Source organism: Plecotus auritus, assembly GCF_963455305.1.
Source record: "Plecotus auritus genome assembly, chromosome: 5".
Lineage (NCBI taxonomy): Eukaryota > Metazoa > Chordata > Mammalia > Chiroptera > Vespertilionidae > Plecotus > Plecotus auritus.
In genome coordinates this window covers 59,557,938-59,583,371 of record NC_137776.1, presented here as the reverse complement: position 1 = coordinate 59,583,371, position 25,434 = coordinate 59,557,938, and the positions used below count along the sequence as shown (strand labels likewise).

The 25,434-nt window shown below is 46.9% G+C and overlaps 1 protein-coding gene across 12 annotated transcripts in view; it reads left to right on the top strand.

Annotated features, from left to right (window-relative positions):
* The window catches only part of TANC1 (tetratricopeptide repeat, ankyrin repeat and coiled-coil containing 1), a 244,458-nt gene that overhangs the window by 101,487 nt on the left and 117,537 nt on the right, over positions 1-25,434 (top strand). For all 12 annotated transcript variants that reach the window (XM_080669582.1, XM_080669579.1, XM_080669577.1 and 9 more), the window contains one exon: positions 2,178-2,378. In XM_080669582.1, the coding sequence (XP_080525708.1) occupies positions 2,178-2,378 (201 nt within the window). The remainder of the gene's footprint in view (positions 1-2,177; positions 2,379-25,434) is intronic.

Genomic DNA, 25,434 nt, shown 5'->3' with positions numbered 1-25,434 from the left:
GTGGTTCTCAACCTTTCTAATGCCGCGACCCTTTAATACAGTTCCTCATGTTGTGGTGACCCCCAACCATAAAATTATTTTCGTTGCTACTTCATAACTGTAATTTTGCTACTGTTAATGAATCGTAATGTAAATATCTGTGTTTTCCGATGGTCTTAGGCTCTACAGCAGTGGCTCTCAACCTGTGGGTCGTGACCCACAGGTTGAGAACCGCTAGCAGGGTCACCTAAGACCATCGGAAAACACAGATATTTACATTATGATTCATTAACAGTAGCAAAATTACAGTTATGAAGTAGCAATGAAAATAATTTTATGGTTGGGGGTCACCACGACATGAACTGTATTAAAGGGTTGTGGCATTAAAAAGGTTGAGAACCACTGCCTTAGAGGATACTAAGAATTTAAGAAAATAAACCCTGTCTCAGTAGTGAGCTTTACTTTTGATTTCTGGTATTGTCATAGTAGGTACATTTCTCCCTAATTTAGTGTCCCCATTCAAATTCAGGGAGTTGAAATCTGGGCTAAAAAAAATTTTTTTTTTAATTGATTTCAGAGAGGAAGAGAGAGAGAGAGAGAGAGAGAGAGAAACATCGATGAGAGAGAATCATTGATGGGCTGCCTCCTGCACGCCCCACACTGGGGATCAAGCCCATAACCCAGGCATGGGCCCTGACCAGGAATGGAACTGTGACCTCCAGGTCGACGTTCAGCTGCTGAGCTACTGGGCTGTTAATTGTTTTTTATAGGTCAGAAATGCTCATGTGTGAGTGGGAAAGATAGTACCTGTCACCACGCCTGCTCCTGTCAGGCACCCCACAGCCACTGACTGCCCAGGACGGTAGTATAGGGGCATAAGGGCAGCCACGGGGCAGGGTGGTTCTATTCTAACCACATGGAGACCCAGTGCCACCTCTTCAGGGCCCCACCCCACATCCTTTGTGTGTAAACCTCCTGAGGTTGTGGGCTGTGGCCTTAGTGCTTTCCAAGTTCTCCTTTGTCTTCTGGAGTTTCTTGCTAAACATCCAGGAATCAGGTGACCAAGCGCCATTCTTGCAGGCACAGCACCTGTTTGCATTCCTAAGATGACACCCACGGGCTGGCAGGGACTGGTCATGAGAGCCACTTGGATAGCATTGGTCAGCCTAGTTTGCTTGTGGAAAACTGTCTAACGCTTTCCAGTTTTCTGTATATTATTGAAAGCTTGAAGATGTTTTTAATCATCAGGATAATGATTTACCTCCTCCTCAGCCTGCACTTCCTCAGTGCTTCTCAACGGGGGACAGGGAGGAGTTGATGGGTCAAGAGGAACAATAGGAGAAGCGTCTGTGTCTGAGTACTTAAAGGACTGGATTGGGGATATGTGTGGTTTTCTTTCTGGTCCTAACCTATTTATTCTCTTCCGAGTTACATATATGGTCCCTTCACTGTAATTGCACCCTCTGTATTTTTTCTTTGGATCTGCTTACTCCAGAATGCTTAATTTCATAACAGTAAGCTTGTTTGTCCTTAAGTTCATTTAGGGACTGAATGCCAAGGAGAAACTGCTTTAGTAAGTGAGCCAGGTTCCGTTCTCAGGACTAAGGGTTTGGGCTGGTTGAGTTATAGGAGGGTCCACCCTGTACCATGGGGCATGTGATGTGGATCAGATGAGAGAACTGGGGAGGAATGTTGAAGTGGGCCAAACTCTCCCTTGGAGGTTTTTTGTTTGTTTGTTTGTTTGTTTGTTTCTTTTTGAGAGAGAACTGGTAGGAGGCCAGAGAATTGTGGAATGGATCTTGGTGTTTGGATCTATTCTATTGATACCTGTGTAACCCACTCCCTTTCTTTAGGCTGAAATCAAATCTTCTTGTGGGTCATTCATACTTGATCTTGATCTAATCTCAGATCAGTGGCTTTCTGAACCCATTGTTATGAATAAAATCAGACCAGTTGGTATGGTGCAGAAAAACGTGTGGGGCAGTTTATTGATGCTTGAGTGGTGAGACTTGAAGTTTCTCTCACAGTGTTAAAAATCCTTAAGAGTGGTAGAGAGGGGGGGAAAAGTTGTTGAAAAAATTCAGTGCCCACACATATGCTAAATGGGAATTACATTCTAAGAATGTAGTTCTTTGGAATTAAATTTGCTTTTACCTGTGATGGCTGGTCTAACCTAAGGTTTCCTTTCTCCACTCCAGGAGGTGACTTTGGTCCAGAGACTTCCCCTCCCGTCCTGCCCTCTGGCCATGGTGGCGACTTCTCTGTGAGCAGCCTTCCTATGGCTGAGGACACCTACAGGGTGAGCTTGGCCAAGGGTGTCTCCATGTCTCTGCCGTCATCACCTCTGCTGCCACGACAGTCTCACTCGGGGCAGTCAAGATCAAACAAAAAATCCCCAGGTAAGCAAGCAACAGAACAGCACCCAGACCAAGGTCTTGGTTATATATGCAATACACGCATTGAAATTAAGCAAAACTAGTGCCTTATAAGAAATCTGGGAGCAGGTTTTTCCTTTGTACAATGACTTCTGGAAAAAGGAAATCTTAAGAATTATGAATGGATTCATTTTCTTAGTTCAACTTGTATATAAAGTATATTGATTACCCAGGCTAGACTTCTATAAAGATTCCAGATCTTGTTATCAATGTTAACGTTAACCATAGATTTTGTTGTTTTATTGCTCATGAATTAGGAAACACTTTAATCTAAACACACTGGTGTATTTAAAGGTTTTGGATTTGGGCAAGTATAATCTGATAACAGCTATTACTGTCAAGTGTCATGTACTGATGTATTTTCTTTGATTACATCATCTGGCACTTGAACAGCTATAAAATTTAATTGTTTGTGAAAATTCAAACTTGTAAAGTGTCAGGGAAGGGATGGATGGATTATTTGGTTAAAGTGTTTTCGCTTTCCTCACGCTTACCAACTTTTTATAGTTAACGTTGCCAATACAAACCCAACGTTCCTTAGCATGGGGAGGTTATGAATCAGATGTGAGGAAAGCCTTCCAAAATGCTGATACCTGGGGTCATAAAAGTCCGTTGACCTTCTTCGAGGCTTGCTGAGTACTTGTTTGCTGAGGGTGGGACAGTTTGGGCCTTCCTGATTATGGGGCCAGCGCAGAATGCTCTCATCTACACGTCACATGTTTGGAGTTAGTCTAAAATGTGCCCCGGACTGTAAAAATTGTGTTTGTTTTTCTGGTTTCCTAAATATTTGTGTTTCTCGATATCATGTGCATTATTTCAGAATCATTTAGTGGCTATTTGCAGTTGGTGGGGAGGTAAAATTAAGAAGGCAACTTTTAAGGCTTTGACTGTTAGAAATGGTGCTATGAGTTGGTGAGTGTCCAAAATATTTGATGATTCTAGAACTTTCTTATTTTGGACAACATTGTTTACAACCCAGTCATTTGCTGGAACTGGGAGACGTTTTTGGTATGAAGCGATTTCCTGTGCCAAGGAATTTGACCTGTTTATCAGTATTTGGGGAAATTCCTGGAATGTCTTTTCTTCCTTCTCTTTGTCCTCCCCCAACCGCTGTATCTCTGGCAGATTTCTTCTTTTGAATCACAATTTCCACACTGCCTTTCTATAAACTCTGCACAGTGTTTTTCTTCTCCTTTTATCAGCCACATCACTTGTCCTTTGCCCTTGCAGTAGTGTGTTTATGCACTTCCCACGTCTGATGGTTAAGGACCGGGCAGGTGTCTTCTCTAAGCATCCCTCATCGATATAAAATAGGTGATAGAATTCGAGCCCATCTGGACTCTCGAGGGACCTCGGTGGAGGGTAATGCCGAGTGCAGAGAGTTGATTGTTAGGACAGTTTCTCCCCTCTGGTCTGTGCTACTGTAGATGACTTGTAGCTTGAGTCTTGGGACAAGCGCACACTTGAGAGACAGGGAATACGGCATTTCAGATATAATTTCATTATTAATAACAAATTCACTCTTTGTTTTAGTAGGACTTAAATCTTCTTTTTAAATATATTTTTATTGATTTTAGAGCGAGGAAGGGAGAGGGATAGATCGGCTATCTCCTGCACGCCCCCCCACTGGAGATTAAACCTGCAACCCTGGTATGTGCCCTGACTGGGAATCGAACTGTGACCTCCTGGTTCATGGGCAACACTCCCATCACTGAACCACACTGGCCAGGCTTAAATCTTCTTTTTAACTGTATTTGTGTGTTTTTTTCAGCTTTATTGAGATACAACTGATACATATCCATACAACTTTATATCTGCATGTATTGGAAAATGATTACAGTAAGGTTAGTTAATGCATCCATCACCTCACACAGAGTTTATTTGCTTATTTAGTGGCACTTTAGTGGGACGTTAGGTAGCAGTGAGTAGCATGGTGAGCCTGGGAAGTGTGGCCCTCCAGCAGGCTACAGGCTTACCTGCAGGGAAGTCCCTGACAAGGCCTTGGTCGGTCCTGTGTCCTGACCACATTACATGTCCTTGGTTTTGAGAAAATATCCAAGAGTTTGTTTTTCTCCATAGGGACAACATTTACTTCTACTAAAATCTTTGCAAGGCCTTATGAATAGAAGGAAGTAGTTCTGCAACATCCAGCCTTTTCGTGGAGTGAAGAAAATATTCTTCATATTAGAAAATGTGGGCCCAAATGCTAATTTAACACACTCAGCAGGTTCTTCTCCAGCGGAGCCATGCTTATGTCGTGCCCAGGTCTGTGTCTCCCAGTGGTACCTCGGCTTTATTTTCTTCATCATTTTAATTTGAAAAGGAAAGGTAAGGGCAGGGAAGCTTGCTTAAAAATGGCAGTGACTCAGACTCCATCAGAGAAATAAACTGCATTTTCCCCACAGTGTCTTACACACAGATTTCTGTCTCAGCCATATTATTGGAAAACTATCCAGAGCCCTGATGTTCTACCTGCCTGTAAAAATAGCTGGCATATGGTTGTGAACGTGCACTGGATGTAAAAATGGCCATCTATTTAAAAAGGTAGCCCTGTCGTTGCTAACCGTACAGTAATCATGGTGTGCTGTGTGTGCAGTGCCCCTTGGTGTGGAGCCCTCCCCTGGGGCTCCCCCAATCTGAGCGGGATCCTGTCATCTTTCAGATCCAGCTCTGAAATTACCTTGATGACTGTTGTTCTTATTTTTAAGACAAAAACCCTTTCTCTCTCTTTTGAGAAGGTGCTTAAACACACACACACACACACACACACACACACACACACACACACACACACACACACCCACCCCCCCACCCCCCCACCCACCCACCCACCCCCCCACCAAACCTGTTTTACTTGGTAGAAACTCTTCACTAATTGATGCTAATCAAGCAACTGTCAAGGACAAAACTATTTATTCTAGCAAAGGTCAAATTCTATAAACCCCTGTAATAGGCACTCACACAGCCCGTATTAATGAAAGTTTGTATACGAGTACAGGTGGTGGTTAGCTCCTGGGCCATGGGAACTCTGGGCCAGACACAGTTTCATTAGCCTTACAATACTGTGACCCTGCATTTTACGTGATTTTCTTACATTCCACTTAGATTCCTAATTATTATTTTTACTAGAGGTCCGGTGCACGAAATTCGTGCACGGGAGGAGGGGGTGTGTCCCTCAGCCCAGCCTGCACCCTCTACAATCTGGGACCCCTCTCACAATCCAGGACTGCTGGCTCCCAACTGCTCGCCTGCCTGCCTTCCTGATTGCCCCTGACTGCTTCTGCCTGCCAGCCTGATCACCCCCTAACCACTCCCCTGCCAGCCTGATTGATGCCTAACTGCTCCCCTGCCAGCCTGTTTTCCCCTAACTGCCCTCCCCTGCAGGCCTGGTCCCCCCCAACTGCCCTCCCCTGCAGGCCTGGTCACCCAAACTGCCCTTCCCTGCAGGCCTGGTCACCCCTAACTGCCCTCCCCTGCAGCCCTGGTCCCCCCCAACTGCTCTCCCCTGCAGGCCTGGGACCCCCCCAACTGCCCTTCCCTGCAGACCTGGTCACCCCCAACTTCCCTCCTCTGCCAGCCTGGTCACCCCTAACTGCCCTCCCCTGCAGGCTTGATCGCCCCAACTGCCCTCCCTTGCAGGCCTGGTCCCTCCCTACTGCCCTCCTCTGCTGGCCTGATCACCCACAACTGCCATCCCTTGCAGGCCTGGTCCCTCCCAGCTGCCCTCCCCTGCTAGCCATCTTGTGGCAGCCATCTTGTGTCCACATGGGGGCAGCGATCTTGTGTGTTGGAGTGATGGTCAATTTGCATATTACTCTTTTATTAAATAGGATTAGATAGGATAGAGGCCTGGTGCATGGGTGGGGGCCGGCTGGTTTGCCCTGAAGGGTGTCCCAGATCAGGATGGGGGTTCCCTTGGGGTGTGGGGCGGCCTGGGCGAGGGGCCTGTGGTGGTTTGCAGGCTGGCCATGCCCCCCAGTGACCCAAGGTGAGGCCCTGGTATCTGGGATTTATTTATCTTCTACAATTGAAACTTGGTAGCCTTGAGCGGAGCCAAGCCTCCTGCTTGCTCCGTGGCTGCAGCCATTTTTGTTGGAATTTATTTATCTTCAATAATTGAAGCTTTGTAGCCTTCAGTGGAGGCCAAGGCAGGCCAGGGCTGCGGGAACTTGGCTTCCTCTATCGCCGGGGGCAACTCAAGCCTCCTGCTCTCTCCAGCTCCGTGGCTGCTGCCATTTTTGTTGGGATTTATTTATCTTCTATAATTGAAATTTTGTAGCCTTAAGCAGAGGCCAAGGCAGGCCAGGGTGTGCGGAAAGCTTGGCTTCCTCCATTGCCAGGGAAACCCAAGCCTCCTGCTTGCTCTGTGGCTGCAGCCATCTTGGTTGGTTTAATTTGCATACTTGCTCCTTATTGGCTGGTGGGCATGGCTTGTGGGTATAGGAGAGTGTTGGTTAATTTGCATATTACTCTTTTATTAGATAGGATAGGATTTCCTCTCCTCCTATCTTGCTCCATTTGTTTTTATATATATTTTTACTGCTAGTTGAAAGATGCAGTTTTCTGAGTATTTAAAATTCGTTCTTTTTCTAAATGGAAAAATACATTTTCTGTCATGAAAACAAGGACCAGTGTCCATTAAAGTAATTCTGTGGCTAGTGCAAGCCTTTCTGGATTAAGAATTCATTAATGTTTGTAATGTATCCTTTTGTCTTCCAGAGAAGAGCAAAGCCCATTTCCTGTGGTTTGTTTATTAGTAAAGTCATTAGTTACTTTCTATTTGGATTACATTTCCCAGGTCACTTCAGGCCCATTATGAAACAATCCAAAGGAATTGGATTGTGCATGAAGGAGAAGCAGCCTTTTAAAATACTGCAATGGCTAGGACAGCAGATAGTGAAAGTGGGTGACGCTGCTTTTCTCATCCTCGCCTGTATGGGGGGACTGGGTCCTGCCGGCTGTTTGCACCTCTGCTGCTTCCAGTCTCTGTTGACAGAGCTGATGTAGCAGTTTTGAAAACCCCTCTGGCTGGCTGTTTCTTCAAGGGAAAAAACCTCAAAGCGGACAGGCTGTAAAGTGGAAGTCATTCTGCCCTTTGATTCTTGGACCATGAGTTCATGTCTGCCAGACCCCGCCCTCCCTCACCCGCTACAGTGTTTCTTGTGGAAAACTGGAGATCCCAGCATAGAGACAGATCTACTCTTAGCGTTTTGAAATTTCTAGTTGATTTTTAATCTACTCCACCTAAACTGGAGACCACATGTGCTCTGCCTGTTTTCATTTAATAGTATATCATGAGTAGTTTCCAGTTTGCTTGAAGAACTTGATATTTTATGTCCATTGTTTCCATTTCCCATTCCTGATTTCTAACGAATTTTAATGTACAGGTCAGTGGTGTTAAGTACATTCACAGAGTTGTGCAGCCAGTCTCCAGAACTCCCGATGTGAATATTTTTGTACAGTCATTTCAGTCATTTTTAATATACAGCTGGTATCTCAACAGTGGCGGTTCCCAGAAGTGGAATTACTGAACTAAGTGGACTGCGTATTTAAAGATTCTTGATACATAGTGTCCAGCCACTTTCCAGAAAAGCCGCATTGATTTCGCACGCCCTCTGGCATTCTCGGAGAGGCTTCTTTTGGAGCGAACCTCTTCTGGGAACGGTGTTATGTGGTTGGCTGTTAAGTGGATGGCGCTGGTAGGTGCTTTGTCCCGCTGAGTTGTGAACTCCCGAGAATTAGGACGAGGAGGCTGAGGGAGTCATTCTGGAACCTTCCTCGTTTGAACTTCTTCTGTCTACACCTCTCCAACGACTTCCATTTTCTTTCTTTCCACGATACTGTCAGGGGAATTATCACAGCTGAGTCAGGTCAAGTTCAAGGTCAGAACAACACTCAGCTGGCTTCCACTTTTAGCTACCACCCCAGGCCTGTGCTTTGTGGTGAGGATCGTGGAGGATCATAGACAGGTTAGCGTTGGCAAGGCCTCTATCGCACACCCATCAGGCCTGTTTGTAGATACGGAACCAAAGACTGCGCATCTGAATGGAACTTGCCCCAATGTACAAGTTATTGGTGGATCTTGGCCTCAGCCCAGGTCCTCCCCTCTGTCTCCAGCACATTCTCCTATGCCGTCTGCACTGTTCTGTCTGTCCATTGTTGACCCATGGGCTGTTCATGACATGGCTTTGTGTTCTGGCTGCATGTACATGGGAGGTCATAGGCTTACAGTTATTCACACGTGTGTCTGTGAGGCTCCTTCTCGGGGAGGTGGAGCATAACGGGGAACGCGCAGTCCAGCAAGCTAGTTCTGGGCTCTGCCTTCACCTCTGAGTGGTCAGGGCCCCGGTCAGGGATCTGACCTGCAGCAAGGATAATTTTGCCTGCTGTGGTCAACAGGACAACATTCTATTTTTCTCCTGGAGACTCGTTAGAGGGTAGCCTCCTCCGAGGAGTTACTGCCACGTGCAGCCATGGTTGGGCACACACACTTTCTGTTCTGTGTTCACACCTAGAACCGGGTGCCTGCGTTTGCTCCACCGTGAACGACCTTTGCGTGCCATTTATTCCCCTGCCCCTGAGTCCTGGTTCACCCAAATAGGATTTGGCTCGTTCCTCGAAACCAACCCAGAGTTTTAAAGAATAATGATGCCTGGGTCGTACCTTCAGAGATTCTGATTGGATGCATATGAGGCATGGCCTGAGCATTGGGGTTTCTTAAAAGCTTCCCAGGCGATTCTAACATGTACCACTGATGAAGAATGTGATTATCTCATAATTCCTTTTCAGGAAAATACATAGGTTTTGTTTCTTTATTTTCTAAATTTTAGAAATGATATTGCAGGAGGAAAATATATTACAAAAATGTACAAAATAAAGATACAGTAAATCTTGGTTCCCTTCATACCCCAGAAAACAACTACTTCTGACGCTTGGTTGGATGTCTTTCCTGCCTTGTTTCTGTAGAGACGTATTTGCCCATTCCCCCAACCACTGGGCAAGTAAGAGGTTCCCAGTTTTCCACTAAATAAAGAACAGCAGAAGGACATTCTTGAATATTAATTTAAAGGCATCTTTCTTTAAACAGACCAGCGATTTTCAACCCTTTTCATCTCATGGCACACATAAACTAATTACTACAATTCTGCAGCACACCAGAAAATATATTTTTTGCCGATCTGACAAAAAAATAAGTATCGTTTTGATTCATCCACACCAGATGGCTATTGTTGTGTTGGCTGTTGTCATTTTTTAAATTTGACAGACTAAGTAAAAAGAGGTCAGTGCCCTTGACTAAATCGTCAGGTATTGCAAGTTTGAAAAGTTCTTAATGGCACACCAGCTGAAAATCACTGGAATAGACTATAAAAGTGGGATTACTGGGTAAAAACTTATCAATGTCCAGAATGAGTATTTATATACTTACCAGAGGCCCGATGCACGAAATTCATGCAAGACTAGGCCTTCCTTCCCCTGGCTGCCGGCACCGGCTTCCCTCTGACACCCAGGACCCAGGCTTCCCTCACAGCCCCGGCTTTGTCTGGAAGGTCGTCCAGAAGGATGTCCGGTCTAATTAGCATATTACACTTTTATTAACTTTTATTATTATAGATTTATTATTATAGATTATTATTATAGAAGATTGGTCATGTGTGCTTTTTTCTTTGGGGAATATTTGTAATAGTTGGCCTCTGTTCTACTGGGGCAATATCTGTGCCTTACTGAATTATCACAGCTTTCTTGTTTGTTTTAAGGCTATCAGTCATGTAGGTTATTAAAAATTTTTCCCCAGTTCATCATTTTCCACTTAATTAGGTTTACAGTGTTTTATGACTCACTGAAGTTTTTTATTTTCTCAAATTAAAATTTTTTCACTGTGATTTATCCCATTGCATTTCTTAAAAACAGCTTTATTGAGATATTTTACATAACATATAACTCATTTAAAGTTTACGGTTCAGTGTGTGTTTTTTTTAGCATTTTTACAGGGTTATGAAACCATTGTTACAATCTAATTATAGAACATTTTTATCTCTTTAAAAAATTCTCATTAGCACTCACTCCACATTCCTTCCTACCCACCTCTCATCTCAAACCTCTTCCCCCTGCCTTCAGCAACCACTCATCTGCTTCCTGTTTGTACATTTGGCCTGTTCTGGGCATTTCATATAAATAGAATCATATAATATGTAGTCTCTTGTGACTGGCTTTTTGCAGGTAACAGTGTCTTCTAGGTTCATCCATGTTGTAGCATGTGTCACTACTTCGTTCTATTTCATTGCCAAATTTTTTTCTATGTGCATACCACACTTTAAAAATCCATTCTTCAGTTTATGACATATGGGTTGTTTCCACTTTTGTATATTAGGAACAGTGCTGCTGTGAACATTTGTGTATGTATGTGTGTATTATTTTTGTGTGGATGTATCCATTTTTTCCTCGGGTAGTACCTGCCAGTGGGATTGTGCCATCATATGGCAACTCTATTGGGGATCAAGCCTACAACCCTGACCTGGAATTGAACCGGCGACCTCCTGGAACATGGGATGACCCCCAATCAACTTAGACGCACCAGCCAAGCTCTTTTTCATATTTGTGATACTGTTGTTTCAGGCACAGAATTTTTTATTTTGATGTAGTCTAGTTTATTTATTCTTTTGTTGCTGTCCTTTGATGTCATATTTAAGACACCGTTGCCTAATCCATGGTCTCAGAGACTTGCACCTTTGTTTTTTCCTAAGAGGCTTCCTGGTTTTAACTCGTATATGTAGGCCTGCCATCCCTTTTGTGAGTTCATACTTTTGTGTATGGCGTGAGGTCGGAGCCAGCTTCACTCTTTTACATGTGAATATCCAGTTGTCCCAGCAGCATTTATGGAAAAGATCATTCTTTTCCCATTGAATGAATGGTCTTAGATTGACCCAGGCATCGCTGTGCCCTGAACCAGCCTTGTTGTTCCACTTACCCCTTTGCAAATTCTTTTCCCTGTGGCCTAGGCCAGAACTTTCCCTGTCAGAGTTGGTGTGGCTTGCATCTCTGCTCCATCCAGCCTTCCTTTGTGTCTCTCCTCTTCCCTACGTGAGAAATCACTTCTTTCTGCAAACCTCCATAGCATGGTGCGCCAACTCCGTCCGCCCTGACGCACTGGGAGCTCCTGGTCTTTGTGTGTTCCCCTTGGAGCCTGGAACACAGGGTCTGAGCCCCTCCTTCAGTCACCCTTGTGAGGGGTACAGGTGTGCACATGTTAAGTGAGTGAGACTTCAGTAGTGGGCATTCATCAATGGCATATGGTTGGTTGAAATACTAATGGATATGGTAATGTAAACATAATGCTCCGTTACATTTATAAAGCTAGGAACACACCTTCCCTCATCTAGAGAGAACTGATACTTTAATTAAAGTCCTAGCTCTCTCTCAGGGCCTCGCTCTCATCAGGCAGCGAGCAAAGGAGAGTATGTTTTAAAGATATGTTTATTGATTTCAGAGAGGAAGGGAGAGGGAGAGAGAGACTGATCAATGATGAGAGAATCATCCCTCGGCTGTCTCCTGCAGGCCCCACACTGGGAATTGAGCCTGCAACCTGGGCATGTGTCCTTGACCGGGAATCGAACCGTGACCTCTTGGCTCATAGGCCGATGCTCAACCACTGAGCCTCTTGCTGGCCGGGCAAGAGGAGGATGTGTTAAACTGGGTTTCCGGCAGCCTTCTCTGCCCTGCTTCTCTGTGCTGCTGCCACTCTCCTGCGTTCTCAGGCTTTGGCATGTTTGCTGCATGGTCCCCCCCCCCCCCCCACGGCCCCCCGCCCAGGTGAATGATGACTGCAGGTTTTATCCCATCACACTTTACAGCAGTGTCAGCTGCACCTGTGGTGGTGTCAGATGACTCTGATGGAGGCTGGAACCAACCCAAGCCCATGCTTAGAAACGAGCCTTTGTATCTCAAGAAAATGGATGGGGGCAGGGGTAAGTGGTGGTGGGATCTTCTTCCTGGTCGTATCTGACTCACAGAGAAGCAGAAGCCCATGGGAGCCACGGCATCTCCGTCGCACAGGAATGGGCGTTAGTGTCGAGTAGGAAGAGACAGAAGGGGAGATGGATGTTGCCGCTTGCAGCTCCCGTTGGCTATGGAACAGGTCTGTGTGAGCAGGGTGGCTGGCTGTGCTCCAGGCCAGGGGCAGGGCGTGCAGAGCCGGAGTGGGAAGTAAAGTGAGTGCGGGGTGGTGGTGTAGGAGAGAGGCCCATGAGAATCAGGTGCCTTACCAAAGGGAAAATGGGACCGGCGGGAAAGTCTTCACTAGGGGGTCCTGGAGCCTTGAAACCCGTAAGCTTTGCCTCGCTCGGAGGTCTTACGTAGAGTAATGGCTAACTGTGTTCCCCACTGAATCCTTTCTCTGCGCAAAGGTTCTGAGAAATACAACTGAGGCGACTCTTCCAAGGAGCTTTCTTGTTACTTCCACTACCAACAAAGTCCTCCTTTATTGGTCATGGGTCCTAATTGGCCGATGATGAGTTCACTTAAAAAAGATTTTATTTTTATTTACTATTATTTTTTAATCCTCACCTGAAGATATTTTTTCCATTGATTTTTAGAGAGAGTGAAAGAGAGAGGGAAAGACAGAAATATCAATGTGAGATAAACACATCGATTGGTTGCCTCCTGTATGCTCTCTGGCCAGGGCCTGGGCTGGGGAGGAGCCTGCAACCAAGGTACGTGCCCTTGACCAGAATCGAACCCAGGAGCTTTCAGTCTGCAGGCCAATGCTCTATCCACTGAGCCAAACTGGCTAGGAGGGCAGATTTTAGTTTTTAGAGCAGTTTTGGGTTCACAGCGAAATGGAGTAGAAGGTACAGAGATTTCTCATATACCCTCAGCCCCCACACAGGCACAGCCTCCACCATTATCAACATATCCCACAAGAGAGGTGCATTTGTTAAATCAGTACACCTACCCTGATACTTCATTGTCACCCAGAGCTCCCATAACTTATCATAGGGTTCACTGTGTAGATTAGACATTCTGTGAGTCTGGACAAATGGGTAATGACATGTATCCATCATTAGATGTCACACTGAATATTTTCACTGCCCTGTTTATCTCTCTCTCTCCACCCCACCTTGAACCCCCGGCAACTGCTGATCTTTTTGCTTTTTGCATAGTTTTGCCTTTTCCAGAACATTGCATCGTTGGTTTCTTTCACTTAGTAGTAGGCATTAAAAGTTCCTCCATGTCTTTTCATGGCTTGTTAGCTCATTCTTTGTAGCACTGGATAATATTCAGTTGTCTGAATGTAGTACAGCATTTTTATTTGTTGACTTACCTAAGGGACATCTTGGTTGCTTCCAAGTTTTGAACAAAGCTGCTATCAACACCTGGTGCAAAGTTGTGTGTGGACATACGTTTTCAGTACCTTTGGGTAAACCTCAAGGAGCACGATGACTGGATTGTGTGTAAGAGTGTGTTTAGTTTGTAAGAAACTGCCAAACTGTCTCCCAAAGTGGCTGTGCCACTTTGCATGCCCACCAGCCACGAGTGAGAATCCCTGTTGCTCCGCATCCTCACCCGTGTTTGGTGGTGTCAGTGTTCGGAATGAGCCCTCATCCTAGAGACAGGGTAATGACAACAGTGCTTCTCTCACAGGGGAGGTGAGATGTAAAAGGAATGTGGCCTGTGAATCCAGGGCTGACCCACCGGTTCCCCTGTGGGGTTGCTTTTCAGGGGAACCATCTGCCTCAGATCCCAGCTTCAGCTCCCTTCATCTGTCTCCGTGGCCCAGAGTGGATTCCCACAGTCTCCACCCTCTCAGCCCCTTACCCTCAGCCAGATGCCCTCCAGCGGGAGCTCACCCTCAGATCTGTGTTTTCGGGCAAGCATGTGTCTCCTGGATGTGCGGCAGGCTTTGTTCCCTGTGATCAGGACGTGAGAGGAGCGGTAACGCCCGGACGGCCTGACGTCTGGGTTCTCGCTCCTGCTCTGCCACCGACTACGTGTGTTACTTGTCTTCCTTTGGTTTGCACGGGATTTGCGATGAACATGTTTATGTCTGTAAAATTGCCCTGTGAGGGAAGCCAGCTCTTAGAACTCGTGTTATAAGTGCAGAAATGTAAGAAAGCAGTAGTTCTCAGCAGAAATAAGAAATGAGGAGGAAAGCGGAAAGGTGAGATGCCCGGTGGGGCCCCCCTCAGTAATTTGTGATGCTCCCATGAGCTCGCTGTGGAAATGAGAGACAGTGACTCATGAAGCTGATGGAGTGAGGATGTGCTCCAAAATGTTCCAGATTGGCTTACCAGGCAGTGTGAGCAACACTCCCGTGGGAGTCGAGCAGTTATTGCCTGACACTGTGCATGAGGGCAGTTACAGGGCTGTTCCTTCTGCAGGGAAGTGAGGAAGCCTGCAGGTCAGGCAGAGACTTGTGTGTCGGGGTTCCCTTGAACATCCCTTACATGGCCCATAAGTGCCATGTGCAGACACACTGTCTCCGGATGGCACAGCTGCTTTTCTTCTGCCTTTAACACAGACTGCCTTTTATTTAGACAAGCCCCAGATGAAGGAGATGGCTTGTGCTTAGGTCAGCATTGTACCAGAAATATGTACTTGAGACACCAGAAGCCCATTATGTGAGGGACCAGTGGGGGCCAAGACTGGCCGGGGGAGCAACAGGTGCATCTCTCATCCTCCAGAATTGGCCCTGTTTTGTGGAGCAGATGCAGTTGAATGCATGTAAGGTCACTGTGCCCAGGACATCACTCCATGCCACACTGCACAGAAGTGTCATTCGAGAATGCAGGCCCTTCTGAATACTGACCCTTCTGTCTGGAGCATTTGGATGTTTCACAAGGCCTCTGGATGTTGAGGGTCTTCAGGAATCACAAGAGAATATGTGATTGCACACATCCTGGAGTCTGGTGTTAATATTTGATTGGGAAATGTTTGCTATGGAAAGTTAGAGATATTGGACTGAGCCTCATGGGCTGTTGTGTCAATCAAAAAAAATGATTGTGGACTTCAAGTTCTTTAGCAAAAATTCAATAGAGATAGCCTTTATTTAAAATATTTCATTTTTACAAAACAATGTACATTTCTTTCAGTTACATAGTTCTTATTAGAACTAGATGTGTGTACTCTAAAATTTGAATGAGCCCTCGCCAGTGTGGCTCAGTTGGTTGAAACGTTGTCCCATGCAACTAAGGGTTGATGGTTTGATTCCTGGTCAGAGCACATACTCAGTTAATCCCTGGTTGGGGTGCAGGTGAGAGGCAGCCTTCTGGGGTTCTCTCTCCCTCTTCCCTTCCTCTCTTTCTATAATCAATGAAAAATGTATCCGTGGGTGAAGAAGGTATACATGCACGCACTCATACGTATACATTAAAGTTTCTGTGTGCATATATATCCTATATAATAAAAGAGTAATATGCAAATTGACCATCACTCCAACACACAAGATGGCTGCTCCCATGTGGACAGAAGATGGCCACCACAAGATGGCCAGCAGGGAAGGGCAGTTGGCAGGGACCAGGCCTGCAAGGGAGGGCAGTTGGGGGCGATCAAGCCTGCAGGGGAGGGCAGTTAGGGGTAACCAGGCCTGCAGGGGAGGGAAGTTAGGGGTGACCAGGCCGGCAGAGGAGGAAAGTTGGGGGCGACCAGGCCTGCAGGGAAGGGCAGTTGGGGGACACACACACACACACACACACACACACACTAGAGGCCCGGTGCACGAAATTCGTGCATGGGGGGATGTGTCCGTCAGCCCAGCCTGCACCCTCTCCAATCTGGGACCCCTCGAGGGATGTCCGACTGCCCGTTTAGGCCTGACCCTACCAGGATCAGGCCTAAAGGGGCAGTCAAACATTCCTCTCACAATCCAGGACTGCTGGCTCCCAACTGCTCGCCTTCCTGCCTTCCTGACTGCCCCTAACCGCTTCTGCCTGCCAGCCTGATCACCTCCTAATCACTTTCCTGCCAGCCTGATCAATGCCTAACTGCTCCCCTGTGGGCCCGATTGCCCCTAACTGCCCTCCCTTGCCAGCCTGGTTGCTCCTACCTGCCCTCCCCTGCTGGCCTGGTCCCCCCCAACTGCCCTCCCCTGCAGGCCTGGTCACCCCCAACTGCCCTTCCCTGCAGGCCTGGGTCCCCCCGAATTGCCCTTCCCTGCAGGCTTGATCGCCCCCAACAGCCCTCCCTTGCAGGCCTGGTCCCTCCCAGCTGCCCTCCCCTGCTGGCCATCTTGTGGCGGCCATCTTGTGTCCACATGGGGGCAGCCATCTTGTGTGTTGGAGTGATGGTCAATCTGCATATTACTCTTTTATTAGATAGGATAGAGGTCTGGTGCACAGGTGGGGGTTGGCTGGTTTGCCCTGAAGGGTGTCCCGGATCAGGGTGGGGGTTCCCTTGGGGCGTGGGGCGGCCTGGGCGAGGGGCCTGTGGTGGTTTACAGGCCGGCCACGCCCCCTGGTGACCCAAGCGGAGGCCCTGGTATCTGGGATTTCTTTATCTTCTATTATTGAAACTTTGTAGCCTTGAGCGGAGCCAAGCCTCCTGCTTGCTCCGTGGCTGCAGCCATTTTTGTTGGGATTTATTTATCTTCTATAAGTGAAACTTTGTAGCCTTGAGTGCAGGCCAGGGCAGGCCAGAAAGTTTGGCTTCCTCCATCACCGGGGAAACCCAAGTCTCCTGCTCGTTCTATGGCCGCAGCCATTTGTGTTGGGATTTATTTATCTTCTATAATTGAAACTTTGTAGCCTTGAGAGGAGGCAGGGCAGGCCAGGCCAGGGTGTGCGGAAAACTTGGCTTCCTCCATTGCCGGGGAAACCCAAGCCTCCTGCTCGCTCTGTGGCTGCAGCCATCTTGGTTGGGTTAATTTGCACGCTTGCTTCTGATTGGCTTGTGGGCGTGCTTGTGGGCATAGTGGAGGTACGATCAATTTGCATATTACTCTTTTATTAGATATTATATCACAGATTCTCAGAATGTGATCTTTTTTATTTTTAGAAATTGTGATGTTTAAGCAGATCTTATCTCTGTTAGATAAACTTGAATTCTCTTCCCTCACTGCCTTCTAAATAGAGAAATTCTACCCAAGCTATCTATGCAGTGTCATGGGAAGTTTCTGGCCCTAAAAGATTAGCACAGACCTGGTTTCAAATCCCCAGTCCTTGTTCTCAGTAGCCCTGTGTCCTTAGAAGTTACTAGGCAACCTCTTTGATTCTTGCTTTCCTCATCTGGAGATGAGAAGAAATGCTTTACCATTTAGGTCTTTGAGAGACAGGAGGAATGTTTGTAAAGGGCCTGGCCCCTAAAACACACCCAAGAAATGCTACTGCCCCAACTGGTAAGATTAGTTGGTTTGCCCTCTCCCCCTTTGCCGGCCTCTCTCACACTTCATCCTCTTTTATTTTTATTGAATTTATTGGGGTGACATTGGTATTACATACTTTTCAGGTGTACAATTCTATAATGCATCATCTGTATATTGTATTGTGAGTTCACCACCCCAAGTCAAGTCTCCTTCCATCACCATTTATCCCCCTTTTACCCCCCATTCACCTATCCCCCTTCCCCTCTGGTAATCACCATACTGTTGCCTGTGTCTATGAGTTGTTCTTAATCCTTCACCTTTTTTACCCAACCCCCCAACCCCTCCCCTCAGACAGCTGTCAGTGTATTCTCTATCTATGAGTCTGTTTCTATTTTGTTTGTGTATTTTGTTCATCAGATATGAGTGAGATCATATGATACTTGTCTTTCTCTAACTGGCTTGTTTCACGCAGGCGTCCTCAAACTACGGCCCGCGGGCCACATGCGGCCCACCAAGGACATTTATCTGGCCCGCTGGGTGCCGCTGCCTGTCCTGCTTAGCAGCCGACTCGTCCCGGGCCCGCAGTGCGCATAGGAATTTGTTCATAGTTTTTTTTTAAACTATAGTCCGGCCCTCCAACTGTCTGAGGGACAGTGAACTGGCCCCCTGTTTAAAAAGTTTGAGGACCCCTGATAGTGTAATGCTCTCCAGGTCCCTCCATGCTGTCGCAAAGGGTAAGATTTCCTTTATGCTCTTGACTTCAGTCTTCAATCTGTTTCTCTGATGTGAGGCAGGGAAGCCACCACCGCTTTAGTGCGGAGACCCTTCGAGTCTGATTGTTGCTATTTGGATTTGGGTTAGTAACTGTTGAAAAAACTGTTCAAACTAAATTATTATTTGCATTTGCATTGGTAAGTTCTGGGCATGGTGTTGTGGACTAGCTGACCCCTTCACAGCTTCTGTGGCAGCATCGTGTTCGCTGTCTCATTGGTTTTCATTTCCCGTAGTGTGTGCTGCTCCAGCCAATGTCTTGTTTATTTATTCTTGGTCCTGTTGTAGCTGTTATTGAAAATGAGGAATATCCACCAGTGAGAAACACAAGTAACAGTTTTGAAGGAGTGTGAGAAGCAATCCACCGGGACGCAAACCCAGCATCTGTGCGTTGTCCTGTAGTGTGGGTTGAATCTGTGGGGCTGAGAAAGGCGCCCCAGAGTGGCCCTCTTAAATCAGGAGAAAATGATGCCGGCCCACCAGGTCAGGAAGTACACACTCAGCGGTTTCTGAGGAATTGATAGTGACTAAGTATTAGCTTTGACTATATGTTTTTCTTAAGTTTGTGATGTTTTAATGAACACTCGAGGAATTCCAGCTCCTTTTAAGGCAGGAAAAATCTTACCGTAGCTTGATACCTGTGGCACCTTGACTTATTCTCCCTGTGTTGCAGGAAGATTTCATCAGGATACACAGAAGGGATGAAATAAAGACTGTTGAGTCTAACATGCTTAACCTGAAATGAGAAAGAAACCTCCTAGCAGACTGCTTAAGAAAATCACATTTTTATTTGGATTTTGACCCCCTTTCAGTATTTTTGTCGCTTACATCCCCTGTTTCTTCCTTTCAAAGTGGAAATTCTTAGTTTGTGTGCCCTTGGCCTTTAAAAACAGTCCCTTTTTATGGACTCGTGCCCTCTGGGCTCGTTTTCACCCCCGCTCCCCCCCCCCCCCCCCCGGTCTCCTGGACTAGCTGGCATAGCTGGCAGCTAAGTTGGCACAATATTTTTCCAGAGCCCCTTTCATCATAAGAGGCTACGTGTAGGTGGATAGGACATTTTTTTGGGTGGTGTCCTTTATTTTTCCAAATGGCCTCAGAGACACGCTGAGGAGCTTCAATCTTTTTTCACTGAGTTTCCATAAACATTTGCTTTATGCGGGTTTATTGAGCATCAGCTGAGTGTTGAAGACTGGGCTAGAGATAAGGTAGATGTAAAGGTAAATAAATACTTGGCCCAAAGCTTTGGGGACCTCTCGGTTTATGAAACAGATAATGATAGTTAAAGCACTGAGGTGTCTACAGAGTTGTGACATCACAGAGAAGGGACAAACAAACCTCTTTTGGGGGGAGCCAATAAGGTTCCAGCTGTATGTGATTTTGGAGTGGGTTCTTGAAGGTTGAGTTAGGGGTTACATGGCAGATAGGTGCTTCCAGGGGTTGGGTTGGGCAGGAAGGCTGTCCCATAGGGAAAGAACAGCCCACATGAAGTCTGGAGGGCGTGCAGGCATGTGGCTGGAGCTCTCAGGGCATGGCGGGCAGGTGGCATTAGATGAGGATGGAAATACAGGGGAGCCAGCAAGCATTTTATTCTTTTGGCAGTGGTGGTGTTTGACCATATTTTAGGTAGAGGGATGAAATAAATAGATTTGAATGTTCAGACAGTAACTACCAGTATTCATTTCATACAGGCCCTCTTGGAGTTGAGGAGACTGGTTGGGACTCTGCAATGATTCGAATGAAGTAAAGTGGTTTAAGCCCCTGCAGTAACCAGGGAGAATGGAGGGAGGTGGAGGTCAGTTTGATAAAGTTTTAGGAAAAAAGAATCTATAGGTTGTAGTGACCTGTTGGATATGAAAATTAGGGAAGAAAGAAAAGGGCAAAATGGCTCAGGGCCAGGGCTTGCCAGGCCTTTCCCTCTAATGTCACACAGGAAATACTGGCCCAGCAGTTGGGAGAAGTGGACTATCCCTGGGACACTGCCCAGCAGACCAGAGAGATGAGGGATCCCCCTTTGTTCACACCCTTACCTCATTCTTTGCACCCAGTTGGGAAGCTTGCTAGAAGCTTGGTTTTTTAGATGGGTCCAGATTCTAAAAATTGTTGTGCTAGTGGCTTTACATTTTCCCCTATGTACCAGGTAGTTACCAGGTGTCTCCAAGGTGGTCATTATTCTCGTATTTTAGGTGAGGTCTCTAAGGCTCTGACAGGTGTAATGCAACCCCAGTTCTGGGATTCCTGTCCCTACAGGTGTAGATGCTAGTATGTTGACTACACTGTGGAATACAGAAACAGGTTGGTCAGGTAGGGGCAGCAAGTTTGACCTTGAATATCTTGAATCTTGATTGTTTCACACGCACTGCCCTCAAGGGAGGCGGAAGGATTTCAAGACAAGGGCTTCTGTGCCAAATGCTGTGAAGGTCAAGAACGATAAGGAATGGAAAGTGTTTGTTAGCTTTTGAAAATAGGGTAATTGATGACCTTAGAGTAGAGTCAACAAACATTCCTGTCATTGACCAGGTGTTAAATAGTTTAGGCTTTGAGGGCCACGAGGTCTGTGTTTTAACTACTCAGCTCTGCCACTGAAGTGCAGATCAGCCACAGACAGTGCATAAACGACCACTCACGGCTGTGTTCTGCTTACCCTTTATTTATAAAACATGCAATGGGACAGGTTTGGCCTCTAGTCCTTCCTTGGCCAACCTGACTTAGAGGAAAGGAAATGCGGAGTGGAAACTTAGTATTTATTCAGTGCTTACCATGCCCTAGACACTTTAGATAAACATTTTTAACCCTGAGGTATAGGTACCAGCTCCCCTTAGAGTCGATGGAGAAACCCAAGAGTGTAGATGACTTGCCTGAAGGTTACACAGCCAGTTAATGACTGGCTGGGATTTGAACTTCAGTCTGCCTGACCCAAAGCCCCCGGGTCATTTCCACTCCACTCCACTGTCACCCAGAACAGCAGCCTTAGGTCAAATCCCTCCCAAAAGGCACAGATGGCACAGAAGCCAGCAAGGTCTGCGTTCCTGCCGTTGTTCTGTGACTCCAGTGATGCTGTGTTTTTTGCTTCACCCTTGTATTAGTCAGCTCGGGCTGCCATGGCCAAGTACCACACACCGGTGGGACAACAACAGACATTTATTGTCTACAGTTGGAGGCTAGAAGGCATGACACGGTGTCGGCAGATTTAGTTTCTCCTAAGGCCCATCTCCTTGCTTGCAGAAGACCATCTTCTCGCTGTGTCCTCAGGGCTCATTGGTCTTTCATCCCTGTGTCTGCGTGTCCAAATCTCCGCTTTAAGAAAAAAAAAGAGAGAAAGAACTCATGGACACGGATAACAGTGTACGGTGATTGTTGGGAGGAGCGGGGGAGGTGGGGAAGGTGGCAGAGGGTACAGGAGGGTAAGTAGTGATGGGAAAAAATAATAAAGGGAAAAAATTTTCTTTTAAAGATACCACTCAGATTGAATTAGGGTTCATCCCAATGGCCTCATTTTAACTTATTCAACTTCTTTAAAGGCTTCTTCTCCAAATACAATCACATTCTGAGATACTGGTAGTTAGGGCGTCAACATCTGAATTTGGGGGAACAGTTCAGCCTGCCACAGCCTCCCTTCGCTGTGATGAGTGTCAAGGCACTGTGAGCCTGAATTCCTCATGCAGAAGATAGAGGGAATCTTCTATATGTGACGGCATCTCGTAATTATCATTTGCACCTTAAGTGAACTTTTTAAAATAAACTTTTTATTTTAGAACTAGAGGCCCGGTGCACGAATTTGTGCACAGGTAGGGTCCCTCTGGATAGCCTGCAGGGATCAGGCCAAACCTGCAGTCCAAACCACCTGCAGCTCCTACCTGCTGCTCCCGCTCATCCTAGCCCCACTGTGCCTGCCGTGGGCTCACGCCCAGTCAGTCCTGATTGGGAGAAGCTGCTGCAGCAGCACTCACCAGCCATGAGCCCTGCGCCTAGCGCCCTCTCAAGGATTGGGCTGAAACTGGCTCTCCGACATCCCCTGAGGGGTCCTGGATTGTGAGAGGGCACAGGCCAGGCTGAGGGATCCCACCGGTGCACGATCAGTCCGGGGAGGAACTGCGGGAGGGCTCCAAGGTGTGTCCGGCCCATCTCGCTCAGTCCCGATTGGTCGGACCCCAGCAGCAAGCTAACCTACCAGTCGGGGCATCTGCCCCCTGGTGGTTAGTGCATGTCATAGCGACTGGTCGGCCACTTGACTGTCTGCCCCCTGCTGGTCAGTACACATCACCGCAAGCGGTTGAGCAGCCTTAGCATATCATTAGCATATTATGCTTTGATTGGTTGTTTGGTTCTGCCATTCGGTCTATTTACATATTACTCTTTTATTATATAGGATAGTTTTAATTTTATAGAGAAGCTCCAGAGATAGTTGTGTTCCCAGAAATCACATACCTCGTTTCCCCCAGTTATTACCTAGTACATTAGTATGACACGTTGTTACAAGTAATGAACATTGTTAGCTAAAGTCCATACTTCCCTGGTATTTCTTTCGTTTATACCTAATCTTATTCGTTACATTTACTTGCTGTGTCCCCTTGGGCTCCTCTGGGCCGAGACAGTTCTCAGACTTCCCATGGTTTTCATGGCCGTGGCGGTGTTGGGGCATAGCACACCGTTCAGGTGTTTTGTAGGGTGCCCCTCTGCTGGGATTTCTGATTTCCTCGGGATTGGACTGGAGCTGTGGGTTTGGGGGAGGAGGACCCCAGGCGAAAAGTGCCTTCTCATCACATCATGCTGATGGTACACACTAGCAATGTGACTCATCCCAGCTTATAATCACCTGGGTTACCTGGCCGGGTAGTGGTCGTCAGGTTTCTCAGGGTAAAGATACTCTTTTCCTTACGTCCCTCTCCATGCTGTGCTCTGGGGAGGGAAGTCACTATAGCCCACCATGCAGGGTGGGAGTGATGCTCCCCTCCTTGAGAGTGGACTGTCTCTGTACATTAGAGTTTTTCTGCATGGGAGGTTTATCTCTTCTTCCCCATTTACTTACTTATACTAGTACATCAGTATAGATTCATAGGTAGATGAAATGGCAGTGTTATACTGTGGGGCAATGAGCCCTGAGGTCCTTTTGCGCCCCCCCCCCCCCCCAATGTTGCCTTTTTGGCTGTAAGTGAGGCTGGTCTGGCTTTGCAGGGGCCAAGTATGTTGGAATTCTGTTAGGTCAAGCCTAAAATGGGGGCGGAGCTGCTGCCTCAGCAGTTTAATTCTGCCATATGGACTGTTAACCATATGTGTGTTACCTGAAACCTTAAAGAAAAAGCATTTCTGGACTTCACAAAGCTAATGGGCACAAGCATTGTCTTGCTGGTAAAGAAATACACTTCGGGATTTAGTCTGAAATTAGCATTGAAGCAGCGCCACCGTGTGGTCACTGCTGGAGGGTCAGTGTGTTCTAGGGACAGTTTTTGTGGAATTCCATGACCTTGCTGACCTGCATGCTGTCTAGTAAAAAAGTACTTTTAAGAAAGAAACAACAACATTGCAAAGTCTTAAAGAAAAGGGAAGCTGCCTCTGACTTTGGGTGTATACACACCTGGGTTCACATAAAAAGTAAACACTTTAAAGTTAAAATTCTCAATTTATTTCTTTGGGCATATTAACTGTTAACTTTTAATATGTGTCTTAAGGAAAGCTTTTCCCCCTGATTATTCAAAACTGTTTAATAGCTGAGGTGTAAAAGGGCAACAGGTTGAAATCCTGACCTTCTGGAGCTATATTTCTTTGGCTGTAGGCAGGTTGCGGGCTTAATTTAATAGTTTCATTCTTCTTTGCCCAGATGTTAGAAGATGTTTTTGCAATCAAGCCTATGATGTTTAAGCTTCTGCGGAAAGCAGCCAGGGAGCCCTCTAAAGCTCACTGTGATGTGTGGGAATGTGTGTGTGTGTGTTGCAGGGGGAGGGGTGGTTAGGAGATTAGCAGCTCTCTGCCTTCAGGAATGTTTACATCCAGAGGAGGAGTCCTCAGATCCCAGAGTTGGGTGAGTTGCTGGGATCCTTTAATGTGGCCTGTGGTTGACCAAGGTGACTAAAGTGGAGATTTTGTGTGATAGCCTGTTAGAGTTGGGTTGTTTTGTTTTTGTTTTTTGTTTTTAAAAAGCAGGTACTCTTTTTGTTGTAACCCATCAGTGTTGTCAGGAGTTCTAAACTTAATGTTTATTTTGATCCGCTGTTGAGAGGGAGGTGAGGTGAAATTGTAGCTTCTTTGGCAGTGCGAATAACTCGAAAAGATGCTGACGGCCCCTCAGTTCTGTGGAAAGCCTTCTCTCTGTTGTGTCCTGCACCCGGGACACAAGAGGTGAAGTGGTGCTGCTGAGAGGGTTGTGGCAGTCGGGGTCGCTCACGGTGGTTCCACGGTAGGGGATCGCTCTGCCTGTGGCTCCTCACCTGGTCCCTAGTCAGTGATGTCATAGGTCACCTGTCCAGGGCAGCCTGTCCTGTTCGTACTTGAAATAGATCATGGCTGAGCCCCAAAATACCACTTTGCTGCTGCTCTCGTAGGCTCCTGATGTTTTCCGGAGGTTTTCCAGATCATGGAAATCACGTGCTTTCAATTGTGACCTCCTCAAAGGGCACGGAGAAGGCGTTGGCCTCAAGCTCGCAGCCTAACCTCTGCGGTGCCCCGACTCCCAGTCTCTGCGGAGCCTGTCGTGGGGGCTCTGGGGCGGGCAGAGGCTGCTGTGTGTGGCCTGACACACCGGCCCTCCGACCGTGCTCAGCGGGTGCCGCTGCTCCTGACCTCAGGATGGTGTCTGGGGCAGAGAGTCTAGTCTGTTGGGGATGCTGGGAAGCATACAGCGATGGCAGTGGGTCAGAGGATGCGGAAGGTTCTAGAATTCAGCTGAGGAACCAGAGCTGTGGGGGGTGGTGAGAAGGGGAACAGGCTGTAGACAGTGATGGACTTGAGCTTTATTTCCCCTTC